This window comes from Cupressus sempervirens, chromosome 6 (genome assembly GCF_028749045.1).
Source record: "Cupressus sempervirens isolate cs-2001-9-10 chromosome 6, ASM2874904v1, whole genome shotgun sequence".
NCBI lineage: Eukaryota > Viridiplantae > Streptophyta > Pinopsida > Cupressales > Cupressaceae > Cupressus > Cupressus sempervirens.
This window is the reverse complement of record NC_143123.1, coordinates 635,301,172-635,328,475: the sequence shown is the minus strand read 5'-3', so window position 1 is coordinate 635,328,475 and position 27,304 is coordinate 635,301,172. Positions and strand designations below refer to the sequence as shown.

Below are 27,304 nucleotides of genomic sequence, written 5' to 3'. Positions count from 1 at the left end.
GGCTTTCTCCCATCTCTACCATCGAATGTACATCTCTAGTTGCGTTGCCCATCTTTTCTAAGAATCAACTCACCTTTCATGCAAGTTCAATGGTTCCTTCAATCTTTTGTTCATCAATGTTTTGCACCCACTGGTTTGTGTGTTTTAATAACACATCCCGAGCATCTAACACACCAGAAATGATTTTATGGCAAAATAATATGCACAACATTTCATTCAACTCATTCATAGAATGAAATTCCACATTCAGTATAGTCTAGACATTGAGGGTCATTATAGAGGATAATCTTCTATAATTGATCCACACTTTTGCCTCTCTCTCCACTTTCTCTAGATCTCCTCCAAGAGATGTGTGCAAGCCCTCCTTCATCTTTCTCTCCACAATATGTATTCTTTCTTCACAATCAATATTGTCCTGCAAGAATTCCATTAATAATGAAAGCTCTTCTAGGGTCAAAATGAATGAACATGACACCATTTTCTATGGAAGTCAACAAGGGGATGCAAAATAGATTGTAGTCGAAAGAATTCTCAGAAACTTAAAGCGAAGAAGACATAACAATCTCAAGTTTATCTACTTTTACATATGAACAATTCAATTTCAATTACAAAATAGAAATTTGGTTCCAAAGAATGTAGTGAAAAGGTCTTTTGTAGATTCAAATGTTGTTGGATATGGAATGCCAAATTTTTGAGTTTGAACCAAACAAGTCCAAAATATCATCAAATATTATTTGAGTTTAAACCAAATAGTCTCAAACTAAATTGTGAAAACAATGATCTAGATTTCAAGTTCTAAAATTCTAAATCCAAAATTTCAAATTCCAATTCCTAAATCATATTCCATAACCAAACATATCATTAAACATTTTGTCAAATAGTCTTTTTTTCATTAGGCGACACTTATGTGGAAAGAGAGCTCTTGTTAGTTCCTGCCAAAGGTAGGATACTATTGCTTTCATTCAATTTAATTTTTTAATTTAATTGACCAATCAACTTATAGATTTTTAAAGATTAAAAGAAACTTCAAATGTTTATATCTTTTTCTAAATTTTCATTATTTTATAAAACACATTTTTCATTCATTCTATTGGACCATACTATTTTTGGCAAGGAGAAAATTCAATTTTCTTCAACAAAAATACAAATATTTTCTAACAAGTCTATCGTGCATTAATGAATGCATTGATTACTTTGCAACTTATCTTTTCCACATTTGTGATAAGGATTAGATTTTTTTTTAAAAATCATTTTTATTTTCCACCTCACAAATGAATGTCTAATCAATATTAACTATCACAATCTATTTTTCTTACCAAGCAAAAAGTATTGAGTTAAATGTTTTATATTTATTATTTTAAATATATTTATTAGTTTTACATTGATGTTTATTTTTGTCAATTGTAAAATGTTATTACTTTAAGTTTACACTATATTTTACTAGCTACTATTTTACAGTCTTACTCTATTTTTTTAATACTATTTTGCAAATTGTGAAACTAATAGAAACCCTCAAACTTACTAGATATTTTGGTAGTTTGAATTAAGCGATCAACAATTTATTTTTTTAAATCAAATCTTTTAACTTATAATTGAATTGGTAGAAATGAGTAGTTCATTCATACAATATAATCTCTATTGATATTTTTATATTTCTCAAAATAATATAATTATTAATATTTTTAAAATTCCCTTCAACTCTCTCCATCATTCTACCTTTACTTGTCCTTATAATAGCATATCATTCTCTCATTTAGCTCTCTCTTCATATCCTACCTTTCTATCTATAAATCTCTATTTTCCTTCTTTTCCAATTATTGACAGGAACTTTGATGCTTTTTTTGTCACTGCCGCTGTGGTTTTCACTCTCAGCTTGAGCGTTCTCATTACCCATGTTTGATCTTCTTGTGGTTGAATTATGACTACTTGGATTTCTTGCTCACTCATGACGAGGGGATTGAACTAAATTGATGAAACTAAGATAACCAGAGCTTCTTCTTCATCAACTTTCAACTTTTCTTTTAGCTGTGATACCCTTTTCTGATATACTTGCAACACTTTGTTCTTTTCTTCTAACTTTTTCAACTTGTAAAATCTGACACAGAGGCTTCTCCACAATAGTCAAGACATGGCATCATCTTCCAAGCTTATATTATTCCTCATAGTTCAGGAAATACTTTCTTTGTAGCTATCCACAAACTCGTATAACACTTTATCCTTCATTGAATAAAGTTCCATGAGAGTGGGATTTGGCCTTGGCTTTCTCATGGTTTTCATATTTGGCATGGTCTTTACATAGAGTCACCAATCTCTTGCACACAGAGATAATAATAAAACTGAGGAAACAATTACAAACACTGATCTTCATTTCCAGATTCCCCAGTAGTCACCAAAAATCTGTTAGTGAATAGATTGTTCTCCAAAGAAATAGATACAAATTAACTCCAAACTGCCAAGAAAGGAAGACTAAATCAATGCTAACAATTGGGTCACTTTGCTATTGAAAAGCACAAGCACCCTCTAAATTTATCTGGGTATAGCTCCCCATGTAAGATTTACAATGAATCAACTACACTACAATCAATAATGCTTTTAACCTGAAAGCAAGAAAGGTGATTGAACATATGCTCATAATTATGCCATAGATGCTGAATTTTTTTTATAGAACACAGAGAAAAAGAAATGAGAAAAATGGGAAAAGATCACTCAAAGTCAATCCTTTTGATCCTCCCACTATTGGAAACTAACAAAGAGACTGAAAGCTCCAATTTTCAGGAACATAGTTGTACAATACTAAAAGATCTTATAGCAACTATGATTACAAACAAAATAGTAATTAAAAATAATTAAAAAGACTCAAAGTTCTATTTTAATCAGAAGGAAAAGTAACATCTAAATTCAAAGATTTAATCCACATTCTTCTCCTCTCTTCAAATACTCGATCAAAACCTCAAAGAATAAAAAAATCACAGAACATAAACCTCCTGAAAAATCAGAACTTCCTAATTTATCCTTGTTTCCCTTTTACAAATGGCAGTTCTGAAAAACATCCCCCCTTTCACTCTATCATCTACAAAGGAAAATAGAAATGGCTCTCCCTCTTGCTCAGTAGCTCAATGTCACCTAGCTCAAAAGCCGAACCCTTCTCTAAGAGACTTCTCATAAATAAATAGTGATAACAAGTCCCATTTAGTTTTCATAATTGAATCTTGATAGCTTGCACCCTTTTTTATTTCACTTTTGTGTTTTTCCTCTCTTAAAGGTTTAATTAAATATCATACCAACCAAATATTATGAATGTAACTTACAGAAAGATGTGAGATTTCCATCCTTATAACTAGGCAATATTGGCAGCATATGTTCTATTTTGAGAAACCAACGAGTGCCTTGCTATCATTATACTTTGACAAGTGGCATGTAGAAAAGAAGGAAATTTTTCTTGAATAAGTCTCATCTCAATTTAATATACTTGATGACTCTTCTCTTTCTTTTTGGCTCAAGTTAATATTAACTATATTCTTTTATGTGCTCTAGCAGTGATACTCAAAACAAGGCTTGAACACCTGCAACATCTTCATACATGCCTCTGTATTGCTTGTTTGACCCTTTTGATGACATCGACATTACATCAAACACTTTCTACACTAATGCAATTGGTATTATATAAATGCCAAGTTCTAATAGTTTATATGCCCGATGATGGATTGCAATGGCTTTGAAACTCTAAATCAGTAGATGGGTTTCCGCTCTGAAGCATTCTATCCAATCTTTCATGTGCTTCACTTGTGCCTCTACAATGAATCTAATGCATTTATATGAGCTTCATTTTGTCAAACTTTGGAAATCCACCATCTTCCACATCAATGTATTCACATTCAATGTGTGTGGATTCAAAGAACAAGAGTACTATTCCTTCTCCCTATGATTCTTCCTTCGAACAACCTCATTTGATGATGAATTAACATAGATCGCGTCCTTGGGTGGCTATGAATTGGTAAAGGGATTAGAGCGCCTCGGTTTACATGTGTCAGAATCTTTATAGGGTGTGAGTTGGAGAGTCCAAACACATTCAAGGGCATGATTGAAGGTGCTGACAACTATAATTTCCTAGAAGTACCACAGACATTTTACCAAACATTTCAAATGCATCTCCATATTCTTTGACTTGGGTGTTGACACATTATGCTCGATAGTGATCAAACTGAAGATGCTTGTTCTTAGCATGTGTCGTTTAGATGATTTGTCGAGAAGATCAAACTCCTTGTGGGTGTGTTCATCACCATTACTTCTACTCATAATTAGCTTCAACATTAAATTTCAATCTATTACTCCATAATTTAGTTATTCAACGTGGACAGAGAATTAGAATTCACTGATGGCATATGACTCTAATAATTAGGCGTAACATAGGCCCGATCCATGATTATTCATCTTTGATGTTCCCATGATGTCTGATAATTGTATTGCTATGTGTACCCATTGGCCACACAAGTCGTATCATGCTCCAACATCATGAAACCACACATTATCATTCTAAAATGAGGGGTGCTCATTTCAAAAGTATCAAATCCTTTCATTAATTAACCATTCATTAAACCATTTGAATGCTCTTGCACCCAGGCTTAAAGCAATGGAGCACAAACCCAATTCATCAACAATAGGTTATCTGTTGAGAAGAACAATTTGATTGATAAAGGTCTTGGCTATGTATATGTGGACCAACACAAGAGGTGCAGTTTGTGAGATACACGGTCCATAGGAACTACTAAACGTTATGCACATGGTTGTGTTCTCATTGTAGTCGTGCTTTTGCCTATATGTCCATATTTCCTTGAAAGAACTCTTGATAGACTTGGGACACAACTTACATGTTTTCCAGTTGAAGACCATCATCTTATATAGAAGCCTATGAGCTCACTTGCTCATCGATATACATAGAGTATTTTGATGGATTCCTAGCAATTATATACACTCTTGTAGCCTTTCTTTACAAAACACTAGCTTTTCAGTTTTCATGATATTTATAACTGATATTGCATGGATGCCCTTGAATTGCTATATTCTAAAATGCTCTACCTCTTGTACATGTGAAATTTTAACTTCCTTGGACTAGAAAACATGGTGCAAGAACATGTGATGCACAATACCACACCTCTAAATGACACCCATCATTTCATACTTGTATTATGAACCAATCAATGGAAGCTCTGATTTTATACTTTAGGATTAGTATGCCAAATCATTTATGAGTTTGATGATGCCAGAGCTTTATTTGAATAATCTATGTAACATTGGATTCTTGATTTAAGACTTCCACATATCACCCAACATGTCCCTTATCTTCAGTTAGAGGTATTTAATGAGTGTCGATCATCAATAAGGTGTTCATTTCATCTTACAATTTTATGGATTAGAGACCTAAACTCTCAAAGTTTTTAATACTATTGAAGTTAGGTTGTCAACATATGATCTCCATTCTGAAACATAGTCATTCAGAACCCATATGAACTAACCATAACAATGCAGTAGAATTGACCACTGGACTGTCATGAAATTAGAAACTCGAATGTGGAGTGAAATCACCATAACCCTCACAATATTGAACTTGTTGAATTTGTGGAGCAAGTTGAACCATCTTGAACCATCTTGAATTTCTTTGAACTTAGTTCAAAGAGATTCAAGACCCTAAACTAAAAGTTTAAATACGAGGGCCTATATGAGGGCTAACGTCATCCTTACCGAGTAATCCACAATCCTTTAATGTTTCTTAAGCTTTAATGAAGTGATCGAGAAATAACTTATCCTCACTAAGTAATATAGGATCCTTCGATACTTCTTAATCCTTAATGGATTGTGTGATCAAAGAACATTGTGTTATCCTTACCAATGCATGGTGTGATAAAAAAAAATTTACATCATCCTTACCAAGTAATCTAGGATCCTCCAATGCTTCTTAAACCTTAATGGATGGTGTGATCTAGGAACATTTCACAATCCCTACCAAGTAATTTGCAATCCTTTGATATTTGTCAAACCTTAAGAGGTGATGTGATGAATTTCATCATCCTTGTCAAGTAATTTACAATTCTTTAATGTTTCTTAAACTTTAATGGATGGTGTGATCAAGGAACATCTTATCATTCATAGGAAGTAATCTAAGATTTTCTAATGTTCCTTAAACCTTAATGGATGGTGTGATCAACGAACATCTTGTCATCCTTACCAAGTAATCTATGGTCCTTTTCTATTTCTTGAACCTTAACGAATGGTCTAATCAATTAACATATCAAGTCATCCTTATCAAGTGATCTAAAATCCTTTAATGTTTCTATTATGATTAAGAAACATTTTTTTCATCCTTACTGAGAAATCCAAAATTATATAATGTTCCTTAAAAGATGATGTAATTGAGAAATATTTCATCCTCATAATTATTTGCAACCTTTGGTGTTTTGTAAATCCTATTGACTTGTGTGATCCAAGAGCATTTTAGATCATCCTCACCAAGTAACCCACAATTCTTCAAAGTTTCTTAAATCTTAACGGATGGTGGGATAAGGAGCATTACATCATCCTTACCAAGTAATTTTTTATCCTCGAATACTTTTAAAAACTTAATACCCGACGTTATCCTCTATTTCTTCGAGATTCTACCAAACAAGCAGAGCCGGTATGAGCAGGCAGAAATGAATCTGAGGCGAAGAAATATACAGACTGCGGCCACAGTTCTGCATCTTCAATAGTAGCAGATCTGGTATGCTGTTTCAAGCACCTCTTTTGGCCACCGTATAACTCTTAAACCCTAAACCCTGAGTCGATGGGTTGGCCTATTCTGGGTTGGCTATGGCCGAAGAAGTACGACGGAGAAGAAGAAGAAGAAGAGGACGAGCCTGAGATGGTCCATCGACCAGCCTTGGCAGGACCGGAACGTGAAAGATTTACGAATAGATGGAAAACATTTAAGAAGGAAACGAAGCGGACCACGCCCAACTATGGCGAATTCGACGGTGGTGATTATAACGAGAACCCCTTTGTCGAGCACAAGGCAGACTCCGTACCGGAAGAGCTAGAAGAAAATAAAAAGCTATGGGAGAAATTAGGAGGTAGCGGATTGGTCAAGTTCCTGGTGGATTGTGAGAAATGGGCAGACCGGGAGTTGAAGCAGGAATTGAAGGAGAACGAGGTTCCCTATTGGCCTGAAGATGATAGCCTTTGGGCAGCCTTACCTAATGTTCCACAGCCTTATAGTGGCCGTCCGATGCCTAAACATGCATTTAAGAGTGACAGCGAGGCCAAAGACGCGTTCTGGGATTTCATGAAGCAGTATCTCTTTGGATTGTGGGTCTATCGGCAGCGCCCTTATCCACCTGGGAAGCCCATAAATGTCACCCAGGCGATTGGGACCGAGTATTTGAACGCGCGTTATTTTGATTGTGAGTATTTACGCTCGTACATTGTCTTGAAAGTTGTAATCACGGGTTGTTAATGCGTAAATGACAGGTGCATAAGCACATTTTTTCTTTAAAATTCTCCTTCCGCGGTGTCCCTATGATTGTCCCTATGATTCGTAAACTAGAAAGGAAACTCCAGACGCGTAGTCATCAATCAAGGGAATTTTAAGGGACTGGTTTAGGGAAGAAAAGGATTGACTGAATTCTAAAACGAAGAATTGAACATGTAGGATGAAATTGGATAGCATACACAATACCAGTAACATGGAGAGAAGATAGTGACATGAATTCCTTGTGGAGAAAAGCTTCATCAATTTTTTGAGATTTCTTATAGTATTCTAAATTGGCTAGCTAGCTAAAATTGTTCACTATTCTATACACCTAAACAAGAGCTTGGAAACACTTTTTCAAGACCAATCATAACACTTATGTACAATCTTTCTGCTCTCTGCCGCATAAAAGCCATGAACTTGACCATAGAACGCCCGCAAACGCTCTAAGATACAAGATATCAATCCTTAAATGGCTTCCCAATAATCTTTAACGCCATACTCACATGATATAAATAGGTGTTCAAACTATTTGGAAGCTGAAAATGTCTTTTCAACGGGAAAGGAAGCCAAAAATGCCAATTTTGGAATGTAAAAAACACAGTATTATAGGGCTCTTGAATAGTCAAATTGTATTTTTATATCCAAGGTCAGCAAGCTTCTAAACTTTAACAATGTGAATGTCATTTCTGCGTAAACATTGTCGAAACAACAAGATCAGAGATCAATGTAATAATTGTGCTATTGAAACATATCAGGAACAACTTAACCTGCAGCCTGTCAGAAAAGTGCAGTTGTTGGTCTCATCTCAAATTATCACTTTGGATAACCAAGTAGTCTACAAATTGCACACAAAGCTCAATTCTAATTTCCTCTTCATCATTTCAAAAGGCATATTTCCTTTAGTTGCTATCTCAGCTTTTAAGATCTCCTAATTATTTGTTCCTTTACACTGAGACTTGGGAAGAAAAATAGTTTATTTCCTTACATCCTCAAGTAGTGTGCACTTGGCTTAGAATCACTTCCATTACAGAAAATATTCTTATTTGCTAAATTAGAAACATGCACAGTATCTGTTTAAATATTTTTTAAAGATTTACCATATGTGTATGAATACAATCCAAATATTAGTATGACATGCCTGACAACATCCTCTATTTCTCTAGGCCTACAGTGAGTACACAGAGTTGTATGAGCAGGAAAGTGAATTAGAGGCAAAGTAATCCAAGCAATGTAGCTATTCTTCTGCATCTTTATTAGTTGTATATCTATCTTTCTACTGTAAATGGCTGTTTGGTTAACCATAACTTGTCAAATCTGTAAACCCCGACTCAATGGTGTGGCCTATTCTGGGCTGGCTATGCCCAAGGAAGTGGAAAGAAATAAAGGAAGTGAATGACCCTTGAAAACCTATGTCAGAAGTGCATTGAAAAGATGTATGAAGATGTGGAAAACATTTCAGCTGGAGACGAAGTGCAGCACACACAACTATGGGATAATTGTAGATGGTGACTTCAATGAGGATTGCATGTTTGATCATATGGAAAGCCTTGTGCCCCAAGAGATTAGGAAGAATAAAAATCTATGGGAGAAAACATGAGGCAGCAAATGAGTGAAGTTACTGGCAAACTTAGACTAATATGGAGACTGAAAGTTTTAGAAGGAATTGAAGGAGAATCAGCTTTGTTCTTGGCCTGAAGATTACAGTCTTTGGAAGGTGTTGTTTAAAGTTCCTCCACCTTTTAGTAGCTATCCCATACCGAAATATGCAAGTCGTGATGACTTTGAGGCAAAAACACATTTTTGATGGGAGTGGGAACTTAGAACAAATATAAATGAGGTAAAAAAATACAATAACTGAATTAAAATCTAAATTAATGTGCAAACCTTGGATCAACTGGATTTGCTTGCATTGTAAGAGATGTGAAAGGTTAAATGACTGTGCAAGATTTCTGTGTAATGTCCCTTCTCAAACCATCCTTAAATTTGCATTCAAGCATGGAAGGGGACCATCTACATATCGAACAAGAATCAGTCCAATAAAAAAAGCAAAGGAACTTGAGATAAAACCTCTATACATCCATCAGCAAAATACCTCAAGTATTACATGTTAATATATTCAAGGTCCTAGATTACTGAGAAGGAGGGGTGTCAATGAGTAATCACCAGCATTAAACTTAACTTATTTAACTGATTAACAGAAACATAACTTATTATCTGTTCGTTCATCCATCCATTTATGTTAACTTGTGAAACTTAATCATAAAGCAACTCATAAAAGAATCCACATAAGTATCACAATAACACATTATTTTATCGTGGAAACCTTGGTTAGGTTGAAAAACCACGACAAGAATTCATACCCACAAGTATTTGTCACTCTTCTGAAATTTGCCCAGTTAAGAGTTTAGCTCTGTTAGGAGCTTACAATACTTGGTGAAGGGATTTACATCTAGCCCTATAAGGAGCTTTACCTTGTTAAGAGTAACCTTTTAAAATGACTTTTCCAACTCAAATTAATGAGCCACCCAGTTAAAGGAATTAACTTCAGATCCTGCTAAAGATTGTGCTGGCGCTGTTAAAAGGGATCTTGTTAGAGGCTTCTTGTCAACCTCTTAGGATTAACTAAGTAGAATGATCTTGAAGTAGCACTTTACATTTTCTTGTACAGATCTTTTTCAATTTACCATTTGCATCTTCTCGCAGACATTCAGCTTTCAGGCTAATCGCACACCCTTGTTGATCGTAACTCTTCAATTGTTAACAACACACCTACACTCGCAAAATAACTGTCATATATGCATACTTTTCATCAATAGGTAACCCTAATCCTAAACGTATTACCCATGGAATTCCAACAACGTTTGACCAAAACGTATTACAACCCTAATCCATCATTATTTGTTATCACATGATCAACATCTTTCATTGTGCATCAATCTAACATCACACATCTATCCTTTTCACTTTTCCAATGAACGAACACTGTTCCAAGAAATTCCATTACAATCATTGATGTATAACTGATCATTGAAATCTCTTTGCTTCCATGTCATTTCCACATCATCAACCAACTCACCAGCTCAAAAGATCTACCGAAAACGACCTACATATTACCAGGTTTAAGATCAAACTTAACATTTAAGCTGTTCTTCATTTTCCTTCTTGAACTGTGTTCAATTGATCGAAAACATGCCTTCCTATAAACCAAAACAAACATAACTCTGACATTGATCCAACAACTTATTAAACTTGGAATTTATTTCGCTTAAATCTAAACTTGGTACATGGAAGCAGCATATTGAGTATGAGACCATCCCCTTTGCTTGTTTCCACTGCAAAAAATCCAAACATTGGGCTAAAAAATGTCCATCTTTGAATGGTGCACCCAAAAAAGTTTAAAAAAATCTTGGTTCAAAAAGAATTGAATGTTCAGAATAGACGCGAGATTTGCAGAGGGGAGGTTAGGAACTCCCTGATGGTCAGTGGATTGGCAAAGGGGCCATTGATGGCTGTAGAGGAAGCTTCTCAACCAAGGATGAATGCTGAAGGAGATGATTAGTATATTCCACTGGATCTCAGTAGTGTGGATATGGGTCTGGCTCATGAAGGAGGTGTGATTAGTCCCATTTATGGGGATGTAGATGATGGCGGGGAGATCAAGAATGATTACACTAATGAAGATGTTTCTGTGGCATTTGAGGAATCTGTTTCTCTCCCTATAAGTAAGGTAGATCAAGGTTTGACTGAATCTCTGGTTGATTCTACAGCTGTAGAAAGTTATCACAATAGGGGGGAAGATGAGGAAATCTATAATGTGCTATAGGGGGTAGAGGTGAACTCTGGTTAAAACTAGGAGCACTAAGAAAGATGATATCCCTAGCACACCTTTGGGAAAAGGCAGTAAAAAAGGGGAAATGAAGAATTGCAATGCTAGGGACTGCTGTCCACATGCAACACCTTCGGTTAAAGGCTTTAAGGCTGGAGATGTTGGTGTATCTCCCTCTTTAGCAGGTAGACCATCCAATTTGCAGAGAAGAATTGTTGAGACTAACAGAAGTATTATAGATGGTAGGCAAAGGACTATCTTAGAAACAAAAAATTTCCATAAGAAATGAAGTTCATATCTTGGAATATCAGAGGATTAAATAATCCTCACAAACAAGATATTATTAAAAATATGATTATGGATAATAAACCAGATATTGTTCTAATTCAAGAAACTAAAATGTTGAAGGATGAAGTAGGTGGTCTCTTGGTTTTTTAGGGGAGGCAAGATTATTGGGAATGATTCAGATGGGGCCTCAGGTGGTATGGCGGTTTACCAGAATGATAAATGTATTGATGGGGAACTTATTTCTCAGAATAGAAATACGATGAATATCAGATTTAGCATTTCTAAGTATGGCTCTTCTTGGGTGCTTACTAATGTCTATGCTCCCAATTCTAAATGGGGTAGAAAGGCTCTTTGGGAAAATATTACCAATCAAAGAAAACACTTTGTGGAGGAGAATTGGATCATTATGGGGGATTTTAATACTCCGCTGAAAGAATTTGAAAAGATGGGGGAGGAAATCAGACCAACTTGGATAATAGATTAGATTTAATGGATTTCATTGATTATCATCTTCTTCATGATATGGATTTGCATGGGATTGATTATACTTGGACAAATAGAAGAATTGGAAAGGAACTCATTTAGGTCAGATTGGATAGAGCACTTATTAGTAGTGATTGGTTTTTAAAATATAAATGCTCTCTTATTGCTCAAATTCGTATTGGTTCAGATCACTATCCCATTTTTCTTGTGGCTGATCTGTTAACCTTTCAGAAGAATTATCCATTTAGATTTGAAAAAATGTGGACTCTCCATCCGGGACTGGAAAATCTTATCAAGGAATGGTGGAACATTCGTGTGGAGGGTACTGCCATGTTCAAAGTTGCTGCTAAGCTGAAAAATGTTAAAAAAAATTATCAAAATTTGGAATAAGGATACTTTTGGGAACATTTTTGAGAATAAAAAGGTCTTAGAGGAACTTAAAGATATTCAGGATAGTATTTAGGTTGATGGTTATGAGACCGTTTCTAGGGAGGAAGAAAGTGAGAAACTGACTGAGATTCATGACATTATTACTAAGGAGGAGATATTCTAGAGGCAGAGGTCTAGAAAATTATTTTTGAAGGAAAGAGACCGGAATACTAAGTACTTTCACATGACCACTTTGAAGCATAGGATGACTAATAGAATTTCTAGACACAATACTAATGGTGGGTCTATGGAGGATGAGGAGATTATTAAGAGGGAAGCCATGGATTTTTTCAGCATTTTACTTCAAGGTGACCCCAGTTTGGACAAGGATAAGCAAAATATGTTTTTGGACTGTATTCCAAACTGTATTTCAGAGGTTCAAAATAAATTCCTAACTTCTATTCCGTCTTATGAAGAAATATCAAAGGCTGTTTTCTCCTTTGATGGAGTCAAGGCTCCAGGGCCAGATGGGTTTCCTTTCCTGTTTTTTTCATAAGTATTGGTGTATCATTAGTGATGATGTTTGTAATGGGGTTAAGGAGTTCTTTGACTTTAGGAAAATGCTCAAAGAATTGAGCGGTACTTTAATTCCTAAGAAGCCAGATGCTGATAGTATGGATCAGTTTCGACCAATCAGCCTTTGAAATTCTTTTTATAAAGTTATTTCTAAAATGCTTACTCTCAGAATTTTGTCCCTTCTCCCTAGCTTGATTTCCAGGCAGCAGAATGATTTTGTTCCTGGTAGGCAGATTTTGGATTCAATTATCTCAGTGCATGAAAATATTCACTCTCTCACTGCTTCCAAGAAAGAGGGGTTTCTCGTTAAGTTAGACCTATCCAAAGCTTATGATAGAGTGGATTGGGCTTTTCTTCAAAGAGGACTCGAAGCTTTTGGTTTTAATAAGTGATTTAGGGATCTGGTTTTTATGCTGGTCTCTTCGGCTACTTTCTCAGTTCTTGTGAATGGTTCACCTACCCCTTTTTTCTGGGCTTTGCGTGGTTTAAGTTAGGGGGATCCGCTTTCACCTATCCTCCTTATTTAATGGCTGAATGTTTGGGAAGATTTGTGGAAAAACTAGTGAGTGTGGGGGATTTTGTTGATCTTAAACCCTCTTCCAAAGAGTTGATTTGTTCGCATCAGCAATTTGTGGATGATTTTATAGTTATGGGAGAAACTTCAATTAGAAATGCTAGAAACATAAAGAGGGCTTTGGAGGATTATGGGTAAGCTTCAGGTCAAATTACTAAGTGGAGCAAAAGTGTGATATATTTTGTCAATGTTAATGATAAGAGACAAAACAAAATTAAAAGGATTATTGGCTGTGAGATTGGCACCTTATGGGGTTCTTATCTAGTATTACCTCTTTGTATGGACCCACTTGAGATTTTTTGGAGTTCGCTGATTGACAAAATTCACTCGAAGTTAGCTGGGTGGAAAGGCTTCCTCCTTAGTTAGGCTGGTAAGTTTATTGTTCTCAAATCCATTTTACAGAATGTTTCATTATATGGTCTGAGTGTTTTTAAGATCCCTAGAAAGTTTGCGTTGGCTATTGAAAAAATTCAGAAGCTTTTCTTATGGACGGGTATGGAAAAAAAGAAAATATTGCCCCAGATTGCTTGGGAGAAAGTTTGCATGCCTTTTAATAAAGGTGGCCTTGGTCTGAGAAGAGTCACCATTATGAATGAGGCTTTGCTTGCCAAGTTGTTATGGAGATGGCACAAAGAGGAAGGCAAATGGTGTGATATTTGGACCAACAAGTATACTAGGGAGAACCAAGATCTCAAATACTGTCTTAATAATGAGTTGGTGCAAGGGGGTTCTATGATTTGGAAAAATGCTCAAAAATATAAACAGATTATTAAGAAAGGGGTTAGATGGAAGGTGGGAAATGGGAGGACTGTTCTTTTCTGGGATTATATTTGGATTCTTGACCATCCACTTAGTGCTGATCAAAGGTGGAATGATTCTATGGAGCGATGTGAGAATCTCTTCAGGATTTTTGTTGAAGATTATTGGGAGTAGAATAAGTGGTTGGACTTCAAAAGGGTGGATATAAACCTGAATGATCTCAACAAGATTTTGAATGTGGTCTTCTTAAGCCATAAGGAGGATGCGCTGATTTGGAAATTTAATCCTAATGGGCTCTTCTCTGTGTCTTTGGTGTATGCTAATGGTTTTGAAGAGCATCTTGAGCCTTGTTGGGCTAAAGTGTGGTTTAAAGGTATGACTCCCAAAGTTAACATATTTTTTTGGATACTGTTGCAGGAATTTTTTTGACTACAGATGATAACTTATTGAAGAGAGGGTTCAACATTGTTAATAGATGTTACCTTTGTAAGAATGATACGGAGTCGGTCAACCATATGACCTTGCATTGCTCCTATACTAAAAGGGTGTGGGATAGGGTCTGTGCTTTGCTGAGTATTGCTTGGGTTTTCCCTGATACCATCAACATTTTTTCAATGGTTGGAAGCTACCTTCTAATAATGCCTTAGTTTTGAAATTGTGAGATTTTATTCTCCCGTTCCTTTGCTGGGGTGTTTGGAAGGAACGAAATGATAGGGTGTTTAGGGGAGTTGAATCAAATCTTGATCAGGTTTTCTGTAAGATTAAGCATTTGGTGACTAAGAATATCAGATCTAGTGGAAAAGGTCAAGAACCTCAAGATGAATGGGAAGAATTTGTGATCCAGAATTGGAATCTTAATGATATCAGCTTGATGCAAATTGGTCCTAACCTTAGGGATCTAGCTAGATAGGATTGTCCCCTGATGGACTGGTATAAGATAAATTTTGATGGGGCCTTGAAGGGCAACCCAGGAATTGCCGAATGGAGATAGAATGGGGGGAATGGCCATCCCTATTGGTATTCAAACTAATCATGTGGTTGAGGCTAATGCTGCCCTTTATGGTCTTATCTATGCAAAGAGTTTGAATTTGAATAAAATATGGCTTGAGGGGGACTCCCTTAATATTATTAATTGCCTTAATAGAGTTACCAAGTTTTCTTGGACTATTAATAATATTATTAGTCAAGCCATAGATCTTATCAATTCCTTTGAAATATGTGTTGTTACTCATATGAGATGAACCTCCTTATAGCAATATCGTGAGAATGCTCGAAATAACAGAATACAAAGTGATAGCAGAACTCAGAATAAATCTACTGATCGCAGGCCACTTCGAGGGGGTAACCTCCTTTGAGCAAGCTCAATACAATAAATTCGTCCGTGCCCATCAAGGGCCTCAACCTATTCTTATATACTGGGTACGATCTAGAAAAGTAATACTACCTATGCATGTGGGATAATAAAATAAACTCACGGGACGACTTACAAAGCATATGCGTCCAACAACTCTACTGTAACAAAATAAACAGAAGGAACACACAGGTTCCTAACATCCCCTCTCCCTTAGAAAAAAGCTTTGTCCTCAAAGCTTAAGGTGGGGAAATTGTTGTTGAATCTGAAGAAGGGGTTCCCAGGTAGCATCCTCTGGTTGCATGCCATGCCACTGAATCAAGACCTCAGAGATGGAGCGAGAGCGAAGCTGGCGAGTGCGCTGGTCAATGATTGCCACCGGCTCCAGGATAATGGATCCTTCCGTATCCATTTCAGGGAGAGTAGTTTGTGCTCTGACAGTGGTACCCAGAACTTTCTTTAGACAAGAAACATGAAAGACTGGATGAATGCGGGAAGAAGGAGGAAGTTCCAGTTTATAAGCAACTGAACCAATCTTCTGCAGAACCTGATAAGGCCCATAAAATTTTGGGGCTAGCTTATGACGCCCTTTCAGCTTTAGGGAGGATTGTTTGTATGGCTGTAGACGAAGAAAAACCATATCCCCAACTTGAAATGAGCGCTCAGAACGGTGTTGATCTGCTTGCTGTTTCATCCGATTACGGGCCATGTGAAGATTATCCTGTAAGGTACGAAGAATCTGATCCCTGCTGCGGAGAACTATGTCAACTGCCTGGACTGGTGAGCTGTTGGGAGTGTAGGGAAGGAGCACTGGAGGTGCCTGACCATAGACTGCTTCATATGGAGTCATTTTAGAGGCAGTGTGGTAAGAGGTATTGTACCACCATTCAGCTAAAGGGAGCCACTTGGCCCACTGATGTTGCTGTTCGGAAGTGAAGCAACGAAGATAAGTTTCCAAGCATTTATTGACAATTTCCGTTTGACCATCAGTTTGTGGGTGATAGCCCGAACTCATCTTCAGTTTGGTGCCAGTTTTCTGAAACAGTTCAGTCCAAAAATGACTGGTAAAAGTTGCATCACGATCAGAGACAATGGAAGAAGGGAGTCCATGAAGACGAAATATCTGGTCCATGAAGATTTGTGCAACAGAGGAGGCAGTATAGGGGTGGCTGAGGGCACAAAAATGACTATATTTCGAGAGACGATCAACCACAACCAAGATCACTGTCTTGCCACCGGATTTAGGAAGCCCTTCAATGAAATCCATAGAAATATCAGTCCAAATCCGTGTAGGGATGGGCAATGGTTCGAGCAAGCCAGGAAGGAGGGTCGTTTCACCCTTGTGGCGTTGGCAAGTATCACATTCAGCCACCATCTGTTGAATCGTCTGTTTCATCCCTTTCCAAAAGAAGTTTCTCCTTGCTCGCTCATAAGTTTTCAGGAAGCCTGAGTGCCCTGCTGAAGGAGAAGCATGGAGTTCATAAAAAATAGCCTGATGTAGAGCTGGGTTCTGAGGAAGCACTAGCCGACCCTTGTATCGAAGAGAAGCACCATCCCAAGAGTAATGTGGTATAGCAGAAGGATTATTGGCTAGCTGGTGAATGATTTGAGATAAAGAAGAGTCACTGTCATAGCCCTGCTGAACAGACGCTAACCAATTGGGAATGGGCTTAGAAATAGCGGAAAGGGAAGCTTGATTATCAAATGTGCGAGAAAGAGCATCTGCCACAATATTCTCCTTACCCTTCTTGTAGGTGATCTCATAATCATACCCCATGAGTTTGCTGACCCATTTCTGTTGTGTAGGAGAGGATACCCGTTGTTCCAGGAAGTATTTCAGACTTTGGTGATCGGTTCTGATGCAAAAATGATCCCTAAGAGGTATGGCCGCCACTTCTGTACAGCATGCAAAATAGCCATCATTTCTTTTTCATAAGTAGAGAGGGCTAGATTCTTACCAGAGAGGGCTTTGCTAGTGAACGCAACAGGATGGTCATCTTGCAGGAGAACAGCACCCAATCCATTGCCGCAAGCATCACTCTCAATAGTGAAGGGTTTGGAAAAATCTGGCATCGCGAGAACAGGTGTACTGCACATAGCCTGTTTCAGTTGTTCAAATGCAGTCTCAGCAACAGGGGTCCAGGAGAAGGCATCCTTTTTTAACAGAGCTGTCAATGGTGCTGCAATTTTCCCGTAATCTTTGACAAACTTGCGGTAGTAGCCAGTCAACCCCAAAAAACCCCGAAGGCTCTTGAGAGTTTTAGGATGCGGCCAAGTTTTCATGGCATCTATTTTTGTAGGATCCACCCGCACTCCATGGTGTGCAACAATATGCCCGAGATACTCCACTTCCTCCTGGCCAAACACACATTTAGATAGTTTTGCACAGAGTTGATGATCAGAGAGAAGTTGCAAGACAAGCTCCAGATGATGGAGATGCTCAGCCCAAGTTTTGCTATATATGAGGATATCATCAAAGAAGACCAGAATGAATTTTCGGAGGTATGGTCGAAATATGTTATTCATCACTGCCTGAAATGTTGAAGGAGCATTCGTGAGGCCAAAGGGCATGACTAAAAATTCATAGTGACCATCATGTGTGCGAAAGGCAGTTTTAGGTATATCCTCCTCATTAACCCGAATTTGATGATACCCAGAACGAAGATCTAACTTGGAGAAAAAATGAGCCCCATGAAGTTCATCAAGAAGTTCATCAACAACTGGAATGGGAAACTTGTCCTTTATAGTGAGATGATTAAGTGCTCGGAAATCAATGCAGAGTCGCCATGACCCATCTTTTTTGCGAACAAGCAGAACTGGAGAAGAAAAGGAACTGGTACTAGGGCGAATAATACCTTGCTTCAGTAAGTCACGGACAAGTATCTCGATTTCGGTCTTCTGATGAAATGGGTAGCGGTAGGGCCTGATGTTGGGCGGAACACTGCCAGGAAGGAGCTGAATACGGTGGTCCTCTGGGCGAGAAGGAGGTAATCCCACAGGTTCAGCAAATATACCAGAATACTTGTCCAAAATGTGTTGGAGATCGGCAGGAGTGCTAGAGACTGCTGATGGCTGCATCTGAATGGAATGGAGCTGAGCGATGACACCATGTGAATTCTTCTTAAGAAGTTTTTCCATACGGTGTGAACTGATGATGCTGAGAGACCCTGGTTGTAAGCCTTTCAAAGTGTGTTGGTGCCCCTCGGCTGAAAACTGCATCCAAAGTTCGGCAAAATCCCAGAGAATGGGGCCAAGAGTGCGTAACCATTGGGCACCCAAAACCACATCACAACCACCTAAGGGTAAGGCAAACATGTCAGAGCGCATGTTATAATCTCCAATAGAGAGACGCACATTGCGACATTTCCCTTTACAAGGTAAAGTGCCCCCATTGGCAATCATGACTTCAAAGCTAGAGCAGGGATGGATAAAGCAATCAGCCTGTTTGGCTATTCGTGGATCAATGAAGTTATGAGTGCTACCAGAATCAATGAGTATAGTAAGAGGGATCTTCTTGAAGAAACCCTGGACCCGCATGGTTTGTGGAGTAGTGACTCCTGCCAAAGCATGGACAGATATCTCTGGTGGAGCTTCTGGGGAAGGAGGTTCAGGCTGGTGAGGCTCAACCTCAGCATCCACTGTTTCCTGAGCATCTACATATTCTTCCAGTTCCGGTGGAGAATCCACATCCAAGAGATAGAGCTTTTGCTGAACACATCTATGGCCCCGAGACCATTTCTCATCACAATTATAACAAAGCCCTTTGTCTCGCCTAACTCGCATCTCTGTTTCAGACAAGTGCTTGATCGGAGTAGTTCTGGAAGCTGGTATGACTGGAGGGTTGTGAGAACTTGTATTTCTGAATGGAACAAAATTAGATCTGGAGCGTTGTAGAGCACTAATCTTGTCTTCCGCTAACTTAGCCAACCCAAGGGCTTCCATCATTGTAGTAGGTCGAAACATTTTGACTTCTGAGCGAAGTGCATCCTTCAGACCACTGACAAAACAACTACGGAAGAATTCATCAGACAAGCCCTCTGTGTGATTAGCTAATTTTTCAAACTCTGTCTGGTATTCTCTTACAGTGCCTGTTTGACGCAGTTTAGTGAGTGCTCCTGTGAAATCATCAAAGGAACTAGGGCCAAAGCGCTCCAAAATGAGGGTGCACAATTCGCTCCACGTTGGGCCTACATTAGCCTTGATGTACCAACGGAACCATTGAAGAGCTTCATGTTCCAAATGAAAAGATGCAAGGGAGACTTTGTGGTTATCCAAAGTATTATGCAAGCTGAAATACTGCTCTGCCCTATAGATCCATCCAGTCGGATCAGAACCATCGAAGCGTGGAAAATCAAGCTTTGGTCCACGGAAATTGCCAGAAGAGGACCCAGTATCTCCTGAATGGTTTCGGCTCATGGCTGACTGCTGAAAGTTAAGACCCAGAATTTTGTCATCCAGATCTTGAAGTCTGATTTTGAGGGATGCAATTTCCTCTTCCATGATTTTTGCTCCTGTACGCGTAACAACCATAAAACAAGGTTTTTTTTTTTTTTTTGGAAATGGGTAGAAGATGAGAAACAAAAACTTTTTTAGTTACGGCAAACTTGGATTTGGGTAAAACTCATATAGGAAATGGGTGTTCGACGGGTGGTGGGAGACTATCTGGGGACAAGGGAAAAAGAAAAATGAGGGTTTCAAGGGTAGGGAGGCGAAATGAGGCGAACAGTCCAAGAGGGATAAGGGAGCAGAATGAGGAATTGAATCTTGTGGCTCAGTTTGGTGGCGATTGGATGAGAGGTGAAAAAGATAGGGCAAACCCTAAAATTAGATAAATGAGGGATTTAGGGCTTTGATATGTAAAATTTGGGGTTGGGTCGCCAAGGAAGGAAGTATGCGAAATGATATTGCAGACGTTCTGCGGAAGTATGAGTAGAAACAGAAAGCAAACAAGGAAGCTACGACTAAAAAACAGAAAAATTTTTACTCTTTTTTTATTTTTTTTTTAATTTTTATTTTTATTTTTTATTTTTTAAATTCTTTTCTGAACAGTCGACTTAGAAAAATTCACTCACAGACAGAACAACTGAAAAGAGTTATTGCAATAACAAGAGATATTAGAAGTGAGAGGAACCTGAAGGCCACGACAGAAAAAAAATTTGATGTAATTTCCACCCAGCGAGCCCAAGAGAGTGCTCTGATACCAGATGAGATGAACCTCCTTATAGCAATATCGTGAGAATGCTCGAAATAACAGAATACAAAGTGATAGCAGAACTCAGAATAAATCTACTGATCGCAGGCCACTTCGAGGGGGTAACCTCCTTTGAGCAAGCTCAATACAATAAATTCGTCCGTGCCCATCAAGGGCCTCAACCTATTCTTATATACTGGGTACGATCTAGAAAAGTAATACTACCTATGCATGTGGGATAATAAAATAAACTCACGGGACGACTTACAAAGCATATGCGTCCAACAACTCTACTGTAACAAAATAAACAGAAGGAACACACAGGTTCCTAACATCATAATTATAGAGAAACAAATCAAGTTGCTGATTGGGCAGCTAATGTGGCATGTAAGAGTGAGGAAAAGGTAATATGGAACAATAATGATATAATACCTACATAGGGGTGCTTACTGATCGAACATGACAAAGTTAGAAGTAAGCAAAAGTGCTTCATTAATGATGATATCAGAAAAATTTAATTATTTTATGGACAGAATTGGGAAGCAGCAGGCTTTCATGAGAAGAACAGAGTATTTTCACTTAATTCCACATGGATTTTGGGTCTTATTTGCCACTGTGTGCCTTGGCTGTGATATCAATTATGACATTCAGTTGCAGAGGGTTTTTCTAAGAAGACCAGATATTCATTTTTGAGACAGGAAGATGGGAGGAAAACGAAAAAGAATTGAACCAGCTAGTTGTAAAGAGTGGAGGAAGAAGAAGGAAATCTGGGAAATTCTTGAGCAAGGAAACTTTACTGATTTAATGGAAAAGTTAAAAGGAAACAACCCTGCTATTATTGGACAGTGCATTAAGACTTGGAGAGATGGGATTGTACTAGTGGGAAATAAAAGGACGGAGGTGACTGAAGAAATCATAGCTGAAGCTACGGGTTTGGAGATGGAGGGCATTAATTTTTATTGGGATAGAAAGCTATTTGATAGGGCAGTCAATGAGTTTGCAGATTTTGCCAAAGAACGCAACAAATTGGTCAAAATAGGTAATTCCTACTTCAACCCAGCGTCCATTTCATGCCCTTGGAGATTTGTGATGTTTGTGATTATTGAGTATCTTACTTTGGATAGTTGCTTCACAAAGATTTATGGTCACCATTTCATGTTAGTCAATCATTTTAGGCATGGAATTAGGATAAATCTTCCTTTTTATCTTAGACAATCTTTGGGTAATTCCATTTTGGCCTTTCAAAAATCTGCCTTTTTATCTTAGACAATCTTTGGGTTTTGCACAATGTTAAGGCAGATTCTATGAGGAGCCTAGCTCTTGTTAACTCATTCTCGGAGCATAGCTTCAGGAGGAGTCCTACCCACAAAATACCCTATTAAGGTATGTTGTTCTAACCAATCACAAGTAGCATCAAATTCTTGCAAAGGAATGATAATATCAGGATTACCTCATGAAAAACCTTCGTGACGAACTTTTGAGAACGTTTGTTCAATGGAGGCACCATGGCTTTTTGAAGCAGCAACATGAACACTAGTATCAACAATTGGGTCCCCACTGGCCGGGGCCATTATAAACTAGCCTAAAAACTCCCGCAGTAAATGTAGTTTGACAGGTGGAAAACACAGAGGGAAAGCTCAGACAGAGAGCCATACGCAAGGAAACTCAAAGATCACATAAAACCCTACTAGAGCGAAAAAAACTCCAAATCTGTTTTCCCTTTATTCACTATTTGGAATTTGAATTCCTAAATCATATTCCGCAACCAAACAAGCCATTATATATATTAAACATTTTGTCAAATTGTTTTTTTCATTAGGTAGTAGTTATGCAGAAACACAGATCTTGTTCAGTTAATAGAAATGAGCAAAGATTTAGATTGATAATACATTGTTAATTTTAAATACTCGACGTTATCCTATATTTCTTTGACCTTCTACTGAACAAGTAGAGTAGGTATGAGCAGGCAGAAATAAAAATGAGGCCAAGAAATATATAGACCGTAGCTATATTTCTGCATCTTCAGTAGTAGCATATTTGTTATGCTGCTTCAACCACTTGTTTTGGTAACCATATAACTCTTAAAACCCTAAACCCTGAATCTATGAGTTGGCCTATTTTAGGATGGCTATGGCCGAACAAGTATGACGACGAAGAAGAAGAAGAGGACGAGCCTGGGATGGTCCATCGACCCCCCTTGGCAGGGCCGCAACGTGAAAGATTTATGAATAGATGGAAAACATTTAAGAAGGAAATGAAGCGCACCGTGCCCAACTATGGCGAATTTGATGGTGGTGATTATAACAGGAACCCCTTTATCGAGCACAAGGTAGACTCCGTACCGAAAGAGCTAGAAGAAAATAAAAAGCTATGGGAGAAATTAGGAGGCAACGGATTAGTCAAGTTCCTGTGGATTCTGAGAAATGGGCAAACTGGGAGTTGAAGCAGGAATTGAAGGAGAACGAGGTTCCCTATTGGCCTGAAGATGATAGCCTTTGGGCAGCGTTACCTAATGTTCCACAACCTTATAGTGGCCGTTCGATGCCTAAACATGCATTTAAGAGTGACCGGAAGGCCAAAGACGCATTCTGGGACTTCATGAAGTAGTATCTCTTTGGATTGTGGGTCTATCAGCAGCGCCCTTATCCACCTGGGAAGCCCATAAATGTCACCCAGGCAGTCGGGACTGAGTATTTGAACTCGCGTTATTATGATTGTGAGTATTTACGCTCGTACATTGTCTTGGAAGTTGTAATTGCGGGTTGTTAACACGTAAATAACAGGTTCATAAGCACATTTTTTCTTTAAAATTCTCCTTCCATGGTGTCCCTATGATTCGTAAACTAGAAAGGAAACTCCTGACACATAGTCATCAATTAAGGGAATTTTAAGGGACTGGTTTAGGGAAGAAAAGGATTAACTGAATTCGAAAATGAAGAATTGAACATGTAGGATGAAATTGGATATCATACACAATGCCAGTAACATGGAGACAAGGTGGTGACATGGAGAATTCCTTGTGGAGAAAAGCTTCATCAAATTTTTGAGATTTCTTATAGTACTCTAAATTGGCTAGCTAGCTAAAATTGTTCACTATTCTATACACCTAAACAAGAGCTTGGAAACACTCTTTCAAGACCAATCATAACACTTATCTACGGTCTTCTGCTCTCTGCCGCATAAAAGCCATGAACTTGACCATAGAACGCCCACAAACGCTTTAAGATACAAGATATCAGTCCTTAAATGGTTTCCCAATAATCTTTAACGCCATAGTCACATGATATAAATAGTTGTTCAAACTATTTGGAGGCTGAAAATGTCTTTTCAATGGGAAAGGAAGCCAAAAATGCCAGTTTTGGAATGTTAAAAAACACAGTATTATAGGGCCCTTGAATAGTCAAATTGTATTTTTATATCCAGGGTCAGCAAGCTTCTAAACTTTAACAATGTGAATGTCATTTCTGCATAAACATTGTCGAAACAACAATAAGGAAGAATAGGGAGCTCACAAAATCCTACGCAATCCTTCAAAGATGAGTTTCCACAAATGGAGCACACAGACTTCCACAAGTAGATAATTTCTAACTCTAATTTCGCCACCACAAATAGAGCACAAACTTCCATAAACAATGATTTCTTAATTATGAATCTCTAAGTTATCTTAGCACATATACCGAAAGTAACAAATTCTATAGAGGATCTGAATCTAAACAACTTTGCACAAATTTAAGAAAGCAATACAAATTGTAGACACGGCTTACAATTTACACCACCACAACCTTCCCAGATATGGCTTTGAAACAAATTGCTTCTTCTATTCACTTTTTTTGAAACTTGTACAAATAAATCACAGTTGTATTTGCACAAATTCTACAGAGTTTTCTTACATACAAATTGATGATATTTTAAGATCAGAGATCAATGTAATAATTGTGCTATTAAAACATATCAGGAACAACTTAACGTGCAGCCTGTCAGAAAAGTGCAGTTGTTGGTCTCATCTCAAATTATCACTTTGGATAACCAAGTAGTCTACAAATTGCACACAAAGCTCAATTCTTATTGCCTCTTCATCATTTCAAAAGGCATATTTCCTTTAGTTGCTATCTCAGCTTTTAAGATCTCCTAATTATTTGTTCCTTTACACTGAGACTTGGGAAGAAAAATAGTTTATTTCCTTACATCCTCAAGTAGTGTGCACTTGGCTTAGGATCACTTCCATTACAGAAAATATTCTTATTTGCTAAATTAGAAACATGCACAGTATCTGTTTAAATATTTTTTAAAGATTTACCATATGTGTATGAATACAATCCAAATATTAGTATGACATGCCTGACATCATCCTCTATTTCTCTGGGCCTACAGTGAGTACACAGAGTTGTATGAGCAGGAAAGTGAATTTGAGGCAAAGTAATCCAAGCAATGTAGCTGTTCTTCTGCATCTTATTAGCTGTATATCTGTCATTCTACTGTAAATGGCTGTTTGGTTAACCATAACTTGTCAAATCTGTAAACCCCGACTCAATGGTGTGGCCTATTCTGGGCTGGCTATGCCCAAGGAAGTGGAAAGAAATAAAGGAAGTGAATGACCCTTGAAAACCTATGTCAGAAGTGCATTGAAAAGATGTATGAAGATGTGGAAAACATTTCAGCTGGAGACGAAGTGCAGCGCATGCAACTATGGGATAATTGTAGATGGTGACTTCAATGAGGATTGCATGTTTGACCGTATGGAAAGCCTTGCGCCCCAAGAGATTAGGAAGAATAAAATGTTATGGGAGAAAACATGAGGCAGCAAATGAGTGAAGTTACTGGCAGACTTAGACTAATATAGATACTGAGAGTTTTAGAAGGAATTGAAGGAGAATCAGCCTTGTTCTTGGCCTGAATGTTACAGTCTTTGGAAGGTGTTGTTTAAAGATCCTCAACCTTCTAATAGCTATCCCATGCCGAAATATGCAAGTCGTGATGACTTTGAGGCAAAAACACATTTTTGATGGGAGTGGGAACTTAGAACAAATATAAATGAGGTAAAAAACACAATAACTGAAATTAGAATCTAAATTAATGTGCAAACCTTGGATCAACTGGATTTGCTTGCATTGTAGGAGATGTGAAATTTTAAACTGTGCAATATTTTTGTGTAATGTCCCTTCTCAAACCATCCTTAAATTTGCATTCAAGCATGGAAGGGGACCATCTACATATCGAACAAGAAGCATTCCAATAAAAAAAGCAAAGGAACTTGAGATAAAACCTCTATACATCCATCAGCAAAATACCTCAAGTAATACATGTTAATATATTCAAGGTCCTAGATTACTGAGAAGGAGGGGTGTCAATCAGTAATCACCAGCATTAAACTCAACTTATCTAACTGATTAACCAAAACAGAACTTATTATCTGTTCATTCATCCATCCATTTATGTTAACTTGTGAAACTTAATCATAAAGCAACTCATAAAAGAATCCACACAAATATCACAATAACACATATTATTTTATCGTGGAAACCTTGGTTAGATTGAAAAACCATGATAGGAATTGATACCCACAAGTATTTTTCACTCTTCTGAAATTCGCCCAGTTAAGAGTTTAGCTCTGTTAGGAGCTTACAATACCTGGTGAAGGGATTTACCTCTAGCCCTATTAAGAGCTTTACCTTGTTAGGAGTAACCTTATAAAAGGACTTTCCAACTCAAATTAATGAGCCACCCAGTTAAAGGAAGAAACTTCAGATCCTGCTAAAGATTGTGCTGGTGCTGTTGAAAGGGATCTTGTTAGAGGCTTATTGTCAACCTCTTAGGATTAACTAAGTAGAATGATCTTGAAGTAGCACTTCACATTTTCTTGTACAGATCTTTTTCAGTTTACCATCTGCATCTTCTCGCAGACATTTAGCTTTCAGCCTAATCACACACCCTTGTTGATCATAACTCTTCAATTGTTAACAACATTCCTATACTCGCAAAATAACTCTGTCATATATGCATACTTTTCATCAACAGGTAACCTTAATCCTAAACGTATTACCCACGGAATTCCAACAACGTTTGACCAAAATGTATCACAACCCTAATCCGTCATTATTTGTTATCACACAATCAACATCTTTCATTGTGCATCGATCTAACATCACACATCTATCCTTTTCACTTTCTCCAATGAACGAGCACTGTTCCAAGAAATTCCATTACAATCATTGATGTATAACCGACCATTGAAATCTCTTTGCTTCCATGTCATTTCCACATCATCAACCAACTCACTAGCTCAAAAGATCTTCCAGAAATGACCTACATGTTACCAGGTTTAAGATCAAACTTAACATTTAAGCTGTTCTTCATTTTCCTTCTTGAACTGTGTTCAATTGATC

At 37.7% G+C, this 27,304-nt stretch overlaps 1 protein-coding gene across 1 annotated transcript in view; it reads left to right on the top strand.

Moving 5' to 3' along the window:
* Window positions 1-6,650: 6,650 nt before the first annotated feature.
* LOC149553829 (histone-lysine N-methyltransferase ATXR3-like protein) overlaps window positions 6,651-27,304 on the top strand; it is a 104,150-nt gene continuing 83,496 nt past the window's right edge. The window contains exon 1 of the mRNA XM_089789179.1: window positions 6,651-7,433. Within this exon, the coding sequence (XP_089645305.1) occupies window positions 6,818-7,433 (616 nt within the window). The 5' untranslated portion in view covers window positions 6,651-6,817. The remainder of the gene's footprint in view (window positions 7,434-27,304) is intronic.